This window comes from Acomys minous (assembly GCF_964271855.1).
Source record: "Acomys minous genome assembly, chromosome: 1".
NCBI classification, from domain to species: Eukaryota; Metazoa; Chordata; class Mammalia; order Rodentia; family Muridae; genus Acomys; species Acomys minous.
The window spans coordinates 111,770,816-111,782,851 of NC_140483.1; the positions used below are offsets into that span (position 1 = coordinate 111,770,816).

Here is a 12,036-nt window from a genome sequence, read left to right on the forward strand (position 1 = left end):
GCACATCCGGAAGTCGCTTGGCCGCCTGGACGGGGCGCGGCTCGCTAGGGCGAGCCTAGTGCCCGGCTGGCGGCGGGTTATGTGTCCTTCCCTGACCCGGGAAGGTATTCCGGTGCTTGCCTTGGACCGCCTCAAGGTGAGCTTGACCTTCTGGCCCGCTGCAGGTCGACCCCGCGAAACCTGGAGCTGTCCCAACCAGAGAACCCGAGGTTGAAGTGTGAGCTCTTAACACAGCCACCGGGACCTGGTCAGCCGACTGTCATCTGGGCCACTCATACCCCAACCGCCAGGGTGGCAAGCAACTTGGAAAGTATGCCTGGATCTTTGCAGGGGTGGGGCGGCACAGAGTCAGACCAGGTAAGTAAAGAGCACGTCCAGCGGAGAAGAACCGAAGCAAAGTGCGCTGGCCTGTAAGCACCACAACCGTACAGTGTACTGAAGTCGGTACTGGGTCAACAGCATCAAGATTAGAGAAGAGAGAGAATGTCAGCTGGAGAGAATGTTGCCCTTGTGTATTGCTGCTCAGGCAAGGACTTGAAGCTACAAAACTTTAGTATTAAAATCTGATGAGCAGATGTTACATGCAGACTAATTATGTGGCATAAACACTTGTTAAATTGCTGTTTCCAGGAATGCCTGGTACAGGTAAAAGTTTAGGACTGCCGTCTCTAAGTCAACAATGAGTGGTTCTCCACAAAATGAAACATAAGGGATAGAAAACGGAATGAGCTCCGCAGTCCTTTAGATATTGTGGAGAATGGAAAACACTGACTGGTAAACATCAGCTGCGTTTCAAAGTTGTTTGGAGAGGAGCCTGTTGTTTGCATCACTTTGTTTTTAACTTTGCATTTCTACCATATCCCAGGAAAATCTTGTCTTTATGATTTTTGACATGTTGTTATACATGTTGAGTATTTTTGTTTGTTTGTTTGTTTTTCGAGACTGGATTTCTCTGTGTAGCCAAGGCTGTCATGGACTCATTTTATAGACCAGGCTGGCTTCAAACTCACAGCGATCCCCCTGCCTCAGCCTCCCAAGTGCTGGGATTAAAGGCGTGTGCTACCACGCCCAACTACACGTTGAGTATTTTTAAAGTGGAATTTTAGTTTATTATCCATCAAAATAAAGCAAAAGCAGGGGTAAGAAAGCACTAAATTGTTATGCACCAGGGAAAGTAGTTGAATTGGCAAAACTAAAGAAAAGGAAAAAAAAATACTAGCACATCAAATTAACACATGTAAGCTATGTGATATGAAAAGGCCTAGGTAGAAACTATGAAAAACAGGGCTGCGCAGGTGGTAGTGGCACACATCATTAATCTCAACACTCAGAGACAGAGGCCTTGGTTTACAGGGTGAGTTCCAGAGCTGCACAGAGAAACCTTGTCTCAAAACACCCAAAAGAAAAGAACAAAAAAGAAAAACAGGGCTGGAGAGAAGGCCCAGAGGATAAGGTCATCTGCTGACCACCAAAGCTGACAACCTCAGTTTTGTCCCGGGACCCACAATGTGGGAGGAGAGACCGCCTCCTTGAGCAAGTTCATATACACTAAAGAGCACACCAGATCATGTGTTTCCCCACAGTTAATCGGTGCCACTCATCAGTATGGATGCAGTCCACTTGCAAATGTTAAAGTACCACATATCCTCACGACCACCTACTAAAAAAAATAATAATGACCCACTTTTCCCTGACTTACTATAAATGCCTGATTGCTACTTTATACTTTCTCCAAAGTAAATGTTTAGCGTTTACATACATTTCAATTTACTGAGACTGATGTGAAATGTGTTATATGAATTTCTGTTAAATATACTTCTGAGTACATAGGAGACGAATATTATTAGTTATCCATCTCCAAAAGTCTTCTATCACAAGCCATTTTCCCTCTTCCTCTTGGACACTATTCTCTATAACAAAAGGAACAAACTCTTCCAGCAACACCATTTGAAGCATCTTAATCTGGTCTCATTTTTGGCTTCTGAGCTTTCTCAATGAAACCGAAACAGATTTACAAGGACCTTAAAATTATGCTTTATGGGCAGTGCTGAAACTATACTTAAGTTTACCAATGAATGGGCCATCCTTTGTTCTCCCTTCTCATTTTGACTCCTTCCTGCTGCCTCTAAATCACGGTCCATTTACTTGATTCCTTTGCCAATTCTCAAGTAATTAAAATATACTGTGGATGATGAGGCAGAGATTGCGTGCATGTGAGATGAGAAGGCTACTTATTTTTTTGGCCTCAACTAATTTTTTTAAATTTAATATCCATAAATGTTTCAGTGAACTTTGGTTTTGGGGTTTTTGTTTTTGTTGTTGTTGTCAAGACAGAGAAATCTTGTCTTGAAAAACCAAACCAAAACAAAACAAAAAACTAAGAAAAAGAAATTAAGCTTTTACTTTTACATGAAATAGGCTTCAGGATAACTCAATATTTAATGACACACAAGAGTTAAGTTGGTAAAGCACCAACAGTTGTGCAGATAAAATCGGGGCCCCGAGTTTGATGGCTGAGACCACGTGATGGAAATAACTAATTCTGATTTCCACACATGCACCTGAAATGTGTGAAAACAAGAGAAACGTAAACTTGGGTTTTGGGGACAGGGTTTCTCTGTGTAGTCCCTGCTTTCCTGGAACTTGCTCTATAAAACAGGCTGTCCTGGAACTCGCAGAGATCAGGCCACCTCTGCCTTCTGAGTGCTGGGATTAAGGGTGTGAGCCACCACTGCCTCACTGTAAATGTTGGGTTTTTGTTTTGTTTAACAGGGTTTTTCTGTAGCCTTGGCTGTTCTGGACTCACTTTGTAAACCAGGCTGGCCTCAAACTCCAGGAGTGCTGGGATTATAGGTATGTACCACCTCATCCTATTGCACTATAAATGGAACTTTTAAATTAAGTGGGGGGAAAAAGGACTGTTGGACTAGTTCAACAGGTCAGGGCCCTCTGCCAAGCCTGATGACCTCATGACGGTGAGCTCTAGAAGCCACATAGCATAAAGTGAGAGCTGCCCCCCAACCTTGTCATTTGATTTCTACATACACAGTGTAGGATGTCCATGCCCACAGACTAAACTAAATAAAGGTACAAGAAAACCAAACACCAATACAAAATTTTCAGAACTAAATGTTGAGAGAACATTTTAGCATAGAATCCATCAAAACAGTAATTGACGAATGATATGTGCAATTGCTTTGAAAAAGAGATAAGAAAGACATTTACTGGACATCGGTAACCACCCTTGCTAAGTAAGCTCTGTGTTATTTTACCACCACTGAGTGGTATTTAAGACAAACCTCTAGCCTGAGCCCACACCTTTAATCCCAGCACTCAGGAGGCAGAGGCAGGTAGGTCTCTGAGTTCAAGGCCAGTCTGGTCTACAGAGCATGTTGAGGACATCCAAGGCTGTACAGAGAAAATGTCTTGAAAACACCAAAAGACAAAAGGAAAAAAAAAAAGCCCCTCTGATTTAACTTTTCACGTGTCCTCTACACTAAGGAAAACAAACCGGTGTAGTGACTGAGAGCTCTGGAGTTGGATGGGAATGGTTACCCTGGGTGTGGCCTTGTCTAAAGTTATTGACTTGTCATGAAGAGGCAGACATAGTGACCCAGGTTTGTGAATCCCAGCACTTAGGGGCTAAAGCAGTAGTAACTTCAGATACACTCCGGACTGGGGTAGGTCTCAAAAATAGCAAAGAGGAATCTTCCTGCTTGCATGATGAGTGTGTGGCACCCATCCCAACAGGACAGCATCCATGAAAAATACTCTGGGGCTTGAAGACAAGACCTCATTGCATTTCTCTGCTTCGCCTATTAAATAGATCTTGCTCCACAGTTCTGTCATGTGACTTAGGGTCCTTAAGTGTGCTCTGGGCCCCCGCACCATTTAACTTCAGTAACAGCCCCTTCCTTCTAGTAATAGTCGTTAGTGTTTCCAGATAGTGTTAGAATAGCCCTTCAGATTCAAAACTGACAAGACTGAGAACCACTGGCCCAACTTTTTTTTTTTTTTAATCTTTGTTTTTGGTGCTGAGCTGTGTTGCCAGCTTTATCATCTCCTATTAAATGGTTTACACTTCTTTTTTTACTTTTTGTTGTTGTTTGCTTTTCTGTGATGGGGTTTCTCTGTGTAGCCCTGGCTGTCCTGGAGCTTACTGTGTAGAACAGACTGTCCTTGAACTCAGAGATCCACGTGCATGTAGGATTACAGGTGTGTCATCACACCCAGCCTCATTTTACTCTATCTGAAGTCTTGGCATAGTTGCTACACCTACACACACACACACACACACACACACACACACACACACACACAGAGCTTTCCATGCATGGTGGGGTATAGAGTACACTCACAAGGCTGTAAATTGAGTTAGTCGCCTTAAATCACAGAGTTCAACAGCATATTCAAAATAATGATAGCAAACCATGACTGTAAAATGGACAAACCACAAACTGAGGAAGGTCAGTCCTACTATTCTCTGTGTAGATGCCCCCTAAAACTACAGCATTTTCCTAAACATCTTGTGACTACCTCAGCCTAGCTTCAAAATATCTACATAATAAAAAATGAATGATCTGTTTCACTTTTTTCACTTTGTCTGAATTTACTGGGAAAACTTTGAATTGTGTAATAGTAATCAAAACCAATAAAATATTGCTAATTCAGATTAGTTGTCATTTTGTATCCTAAGTATGAAAATTTGCTGGACGTGGTGGTACACACCTTTAATCAGAGCACTCAGGAGGAAGAGACAGGAGGAGCTCTCTGAGTTCGTGCCCAGCAAATATGAAAAATAATTGTCAAACTGGCTATTATGGTGTGGGACTCTGCTGTTAAAGTGAAAATCTGACATTTCCCCATAGCCTCTGACCGATGATAGATTCCCTTTCTCAGCTGGGTTCCCTCTCTGCCTGATCTGGGGAATGCCAGATCCCTTAAAGAGATAGCTCTCAGGGAAACCACAGGCCCAAACTTTTCCTGATAAGAACCCTGTTCAAGCCGGGTGTGGTGGCACACGCCTTTAATGCCAGTACTCGGGAGGCAGAGGCAGGCGGATCGCTGTGAGTTTGAGGCCAGCCTTGTCTACAAAGCGAGTCCAGGACAACCAGGGTTACACAGAGAGACCCTGTCTGGGAAGAAAAAAAAAGAGTTAAAAAAAGAACCCTGTTCAGTATTCACATGGGGATTCCTGGAAAAACCCACCCTGTGCCTTGGCTTTCAACCAAGGACCTTTAATCATACCTGGAGTTCTCCCCCCTCCATAGGATAATGAAGTACTGTTTTCCTCCTCTTACAATGGGGCTGTGTTGTCACATGTAAATGAAGTATCCCTGGCTCCCCTAGCCCCAGAGAATCAAACACATTCACCCACAAAATACCTCTCTCTGCCCAAAGTTTATAACCCCCTGTTTCACACAAAATAAATAGGCCAGCATCATCTATTTCACCATGTCTTGGCTGAGACTCATCACTTATTCTGAGGAAGGGTGGATTCCCCTTCTCCCCAAAGAATTCATTGCTGGGCCCCCAGAGCTTGACTGCTGGCCAGGCCACCATGTGCTGCTAGGCCACTGCCAGCTTACATGAAAGCATCTTCCTAGCGCTGCTCTGCCCACATCAGGGCCCATCTGCAGGAGCAAGCAGCTGACCTACAAAACCCCACTCCAGTGTCTGCTTCTCTTGGTTTTGGAGCTAAGAGGGAGCCACAGTTACTGGCTACATGAGAAGCAGCCACCAACTCACCCTGGCCTTCCTTGCCACCTGGCTTGGGATTCAGAGCCCTGAGCTCCTTTGACTCTAGACAGAATGACATTGTTGCACATACCTATGATATCAGAACTCATTATGGGAGCAGGATGATCAGAAGTTAAGGTACATAGGGAGTTCAAGACCAGCTTAGGCTAAAAATCCTGTCTCAGAATATAATTTTCTTGGACTGGGGATGTAGCTAATGTTTGAGGGTATGCTAACTATGCTGAAGAACTCATGTTCCAGGCTGGGCGTGGTGGCACACACCTTTAATCCCAGCACTTGGGAGGCAGAGGCAGGTGGATTGCTGTAAGTTGGAGGCCAACCTAGTCTATAAAGCTAGTCCAGGACAGCCAAGGCTACACAGAGAAACTCTGTCTCGGAAACAAAACAAAACAAAACAAACAAAAAAAAAAAATTCATGTTCCATTCCCCATTGGAAAAGAATAGCAAAACCCACTAGGTGTGGTGGGAAAGCCTATAATTACAGGACCTGGAAAGCTAAAGCAGGAAGCAAGTTTCAAGCTAGCCTAGGTCACATAGTAAGACCTTGTGGGTTGTTTGTTTGTTTGATACAGGGTTTCTGTGTAGCCTTGGCTGTCCTGGGCTCTTCTGTAGCAGGCTGGCCTCAAACTCACATTGATCCACCTGCCTCTGCTTCCTGAGTGCTGGGGATTAAAGGCATGGACCACCACACCCGGCAAGACCCTGTGTTTTATGATGATGGTGGTGGTGATTATGATGATGATGAACATTAATACTTAACAATAGAGGAAGAAAGTGCTAAAAATGGCCTATACTGGGCACACCAGTTTCAGAGAAAGAGAAAACAAAAAGAGCATTTTAAAATGAAAGTGAGTAGTTGAGAAGTGGATAAGAACTTAGAATTTAAGATAAGAAAGACGGAAATGAGAGGCCGAGACCACAAAGGGATATGGCTAACTTGCAAAATTAACAGATTGTGTTTATCATGCCTTGCTTTATTGCCTTGATATGTATTTAGGCAGTGGGCTAAAGTTTGTAAGTGATCCATTTTTTCCATGTATTTGAAATGTGAATTCCCAATTAATAATGATAAGGAAATGAGTATAGGACAGCCAAAGCTACACAGAGAAACTCTTGTCTCGAAAAACCAAAATGATGATGATGATGATGATGATAATGATGATGATGATAGGGGTGTGCTGACAGTGAAACCTGGTGTCTCCCACGCAAGAGAGAAGTAGGGTATTCTGAGCTACACCATCAGCTCTTAGGACTTAGTGCTTCACGTGTTGACAGTGATAGCTGTGCTTGACTCTCAGTCACACACAAGCCAAACTAGAAACAAACAAACAAAAGCTTTGCTCTGTAAAACTGTAGCTTCTTTAAATCTACAGCTATGGAAATATGGAATGTATTGATTTTAGTGGAGGTTGGAGCCACTTCAGTTTAGTGGAGTCACTTTGCCTCAGGAATTCTAACACATGGCATGTTCTGTTGTCCTAGCCTCAAAGCACATCATGACACAAATATTAAATAATGCCAGTGTACAGTTGTAAGGTTCTTAAATGAAGCTGCCTCTTTGTCATGGTATGTGAACTTGAACTTGAGCTCTACAAAACTGGTGTGTCACTTTCACAGAGCAACCTAGGCAGACAAATTAACTCCTTGTAAATACAGCTGGGTGTGCTGGCCCTGAGGGAGGGTGGACTATTTCTTCTATTCAGAAGATGACTCACAGGACACTGTTTACATTAGAGTAGAAAAACCAGTCTTGGTGTAGTTTCTTTGACTAACTAGTGATTTTTTTTTAAATTATGAATTGAAAGAGTGACCAAAGGTGGTGGAACATGGCTTTAATCCTAGCACTGAAGAGGCAGAGGCAGGCAGATCTCTGTGAGTTTGAGGCCATCTTGGTCTACAGAGCCAGTTCTAAGATAGCCAAGGCTACATAGAGAGACCCTGTCTCAAAAACCAACAACAACCAACCAAAAAAGAATGACCAGACTCTAGCCCGGCGTGGTGGCGCACGCCTTTAATCCCAGCACTCAGGAGGCAGAGGCAGGAGGATCGCTGTGAGTTCGAGGCCAGCCTGGTCTACAAAGTGAGTCCGGGACAGCCAAGGCTACACAGAGAAACCCTGTCTCGAAGAAACCAAAAACAAACAAACAAACAAAAAAAGAATGACCAGACTCTAAGAACATTAAAGGAAGCTGGGCGTGATGGCACACGCCTTTAATCCCAGCACTCAGGAGGCAGAGGCAGGCAAATCGATGGGACTTCAAGGGCAGCCTGGTCTATAAAGCAAGTCTAGGACAGCCAAGGCTACACAGAGAAACCCTGTCTCGAAAAACAAACAAACAAACAAACAAAAAATGGTTATACAGGACTTGGAAATGTGGCTCAGTGGTATAGCATTTGCCTAACAAATATGAGGACCTAGATTCAAGCTACCATTGCAAACAAAAACAAAAGGGCTATTCCTTGGCAACTTGTTCATCTTCGTCATGAAACACCAGCCACAGACAGTTGAGCTTGCTGGGGAATACCAGCTGTGTCTATGACGATTTCCCTTAGGCATTGCAGTTCCTAAGGATATCAACTGCAGTCTGCCAAGAGGCCACACAGGACACCCAGTGTGCCTTGCACTCAATGTCTTGCTGATTCATGGTTAGTCCACTCAACAAGTACCTGTCATGGATCAGACACTCTAACAGGTACTTTTGTGTAATTACAGCTACGCTGTGCATGCTCTTCCTCCTCTCCTCATAGCATACTGGAGCCTGCCTTGTTCACATCCTATGACGAGTCCTGACAGAGCTCTTGAAACATGCTATAGAGAATAACATTAACTGCCCATCAGAAGGCATATGGATAAAGTGTAGAACATTCATACAACTGAGCATCAGTCTGTAATAAAAGACACAAACAAGAGCCACATGCATGAGTAATGGATATGTAGAAAGTACGTTTAAGTGAAAAATTAGTAAGAACATTTAGTAAGATGATATATTAGGAAGAATGAAAAAGTCAGGCACTGTTTTTTTTCTTTTGAGAGCATGCAAGGGGCTGGAGAGATGGCTCAGTGGTTAAGAGCACTGCCTATTCTTCCAAAGGACCCGGGTTCAATTCCCAGCACCCACATGGTGGCTCACAACTATCTATAACTCAAAGATCTGACACCCCCACACCAATGCACATAAATTAAAATTAAATAAAATATAAAAAAAAGAAGAGAGCATGCAAATTCTGCAACCTTAAGCAAGAAGATTTTGGCAATTGGTTACAATATTATAATTAAAAGTAGCAAATCTAATTTATCCTATACAAGTATTTGCATGCACAGAAAATAACAAGTTAATACAGTATTGTTTAGGGACAAAAGACTGTCCATCACTAGTAAAGAGACTCATTAAATTGTGGTACATAAGTGCTCTGCATCTAGGACAAAAACTAAGGAGTCTATACAATGTATATAATTAGCCCTAAGGCACTTCTAGAAAACAGAAGTGCTTTAAACTTTGCTTATTTCCAGGAAGTTTCTCTAGGCACCTGGGGTAAATTTGTGAAAAGGAAACTTTTCACTTTGCCATGGAAATGTTTGAGTCCATCAGAAACTTTTAGTAAGTTATCACAAAAGACCTCCCCTGGCTGGAGGGAAGGCGTGAGGTGGGGCACAAGGTTGGGGACAGGAGAAATGTGGCACCTCACAAAGCTCGACTCTCAGGATGAGCAGCAGCAGAGAAACTCTCAGATCTCATGCTTCCTTCCCTAAGTGGCCTTAGGTTGCTGTGCTCCTGACTTAGATGCAATAAAAATGCAGAGCCCAAGAGCTGAAGCTAACCCTGGACCCTACCCACATCTCTCAGCAGATTAATTATCTCAAATAAACAAAACAAACCCTAACTTTGCAGGGCATGGTGGTGCATGCCTTTAATCCCAGCACTCAGGAGGCAGAGACCAGCCTGGTCTGGTCTACAATTCGAGTCCAGGACTGCCAGAGCTTGTTACACAGAGAAATCCTGTCTTATAAAACTAAAAGGACCTAACTTTCTGACTGCCTTAGTCTCTCCACCTCTAAAATGTGATTGCGCTATAAACAATAATGCTTATAAAGAGTTGAATGTAGCCCTGGCATGTAGTGGGTGCTTGTTTAACGTGGCCCATTACTAGTTAGATAGATACCTTTTGCTCTTCCAAAAACCTTTACTGCTTCTGGAACTCTTTACTTTCTTCCCCCAAACTGTCAATCCACCCAGGATCATTCTGTTTTGTTTGGTGTGTGTGTGTGTGTGTGTGTGTGTGTGTGTGTGTGTGTGTGTGTGTGTGTGTGTGTGTGGGGGTGGGGCTGTGTAGTCTACCAACTGCATGCCTCTCTTTGTTGTCTGAACCTTCACAGAAGTACAAGCTATTTGTAGGTTCATCCTATGCTGCTTATCATTTTTTTTGTTTCCAGTTTGGTTTTGTGGGTTTGTTTTATTTTTAAAGATTTACTTTTATTTTATGTGTATGAATGTTTTCCTTGAATATGTGTATTTAAAAAATGTATTTATTTATTATGTATACAATGTTCTGCCTGCATCTATACCTGCATGGTTGTGAGCCACCATGTGGTTGCTGGGAATTGACTCAGGACCTTTGGAAGAACAGGCAGTGCTCTTACCTTCTGAGCCATCTCTCCAGCCCTGGATATGTGTATTGTATACCATGTGCCCATTGGATCCCCTGGAACTGGTAAGTATACCTGGGTCCTCTGCAAGAGCAGCCAGTGCTTTTAACTAGTGAGCCATTTCTCTAGCCTATTTTGTTTGTTTGTTTTTCTGAGTCAGGGTTTGTCTATATAGCTCCATTGGGCCTTCCAATCCGTGATCTCTCTGCCACAGCTAACAGAATTAAAGGTGTTAGCCAGGGCCAGGCGGTGGTAGTGCATGACTTTAATCCCAGAACTTGGGAGGCAGTGGCAGGCACATCCCTGAGTTTGAGGCCAGCTCCAGCTTCTAGTCTGCCTTTGTCTGAGCTGGCACTGCCTGAGGCATCTGTCTCTTCAAAGATGTCTCTACCAGGTCACGACACAAAACAATAAAACGTTTTCTAAAAACAATGATTTTAGGCTGGGGCGATAGTGCCAATGGATAGATAGCACATGCCCATAACTTAGTGTTTGAGAGACAGTCAGCGGTATCACAAATATGAGGGCAGTGTGGCCTACCTGGTCTCAGAAAAGCAAACTGAGTCCTTTTGTATAAGTTATATTTCATAAGGTCATTTATCTGACTCGGTCTTAATACACTGTCTTATTGGGAGTAGAAATCAAATATTACCAATGGAATTTAGATTCTGTGCATGAAAATAGAACAAAAACTTATTAGGATGTGGCAAACAAGCCTCTGGGCAAAATGTCCTCATTTCTGCCACAGAGAGAATTCTGCCCCAAAATGGGCAGGCTTCGATACAAGTATGCAGGCAAAGCCTACAGTCAAATTCTGCCAATACAGGGTAAGCAAGCAAGTCCTCAGTAGTTCCTGCCTCACAAATATGTCTGTCAGATATATTGGCTGAAGGCTGAAGATGATGCTCCAACGTTATAGAGTGTGTTGGGTGATTGTTCAGGTAGCAAACTCTGTCTTTTTTTTTTTTTTTTCACTTTGGAAGCTGCTAACCTGCACTTCCTGTTTACTCAGGTAATTAATTGTATACCTTCTCAAGTCTCTGATGGAGTTGAAGACCAGATAGTTTAGTTTTACAATGAAGCTTAGTTGTTTAGGGATTAAGATGTTTTTAGGTCTAGATAGATATTTTAAGTTGATAATGATAGATACTGATTTATATTCAGAATTTTAGACTCTCCAAGATAGGAAAGCTATTTTCTTCAAGGCTGTCAAATACAAATAGCCAAAATACTATGAATGTAATATTTATATAATTCCTGATTGTTTTGTGGTTCTTCTTGTTGTATGTAGCTTATTGCATATATGTATAATAATATAAATGTATATGTAAAAAAAGAAAAATAATAATAAAAATTACTTTAAAAAGAACTGTTTTAGGTATATCCTATTCTTATTGTTACACAATTATAATGCAGTTTGTGAAAAAATGAATTTATTTCTTTCTTCCTTTCTGCCACTTTTCCCCTTTGCCTTTCTGCCTCATCTCACCATGTCCTATGAAAGATTTAAGTAAAAAATGTTCTTATAGATGGGCATGGTGGCACACTCCTGTAATACCAGGATTTGGGAGGCAGAGGCAGTCGAATGAATCATTGTGAGCTCTAGGCCAGTCTGGTCTACAAAGCAAGTC

At 42.5% G+C, this 12,036-nt stretch overlaps 1 protein-coding gene across 2 annotated transcripts in view; it reads left to right on the forward strand.

Moving 5' to 3' along the window:
- Positions 1–12,036, forward strand: part of LOC311599131 (uncharacterized protein) — a 54,668-nt gene that overhangs the window by 20,371 nt on the left and 22,261 nt on the right. Inside the window, exons 2-3 of one of the 2 annotated variants that reach the window (XM_084784773.1) lie at positions 165–357; positions 2,773–2,853. In XM_084784773.1, the coding sequence (XP_084640899.1) occupies positions 165–357; positions 2,773–2,853 (274 nt within the window). Of the gene's footprint in view, positions 1–164; positions 1,761–2,772; positions 2,854–12,036 lie in introns of those variants that run through there. The other variant, XM_084784774.1, reaches the window with a different exon arrangement.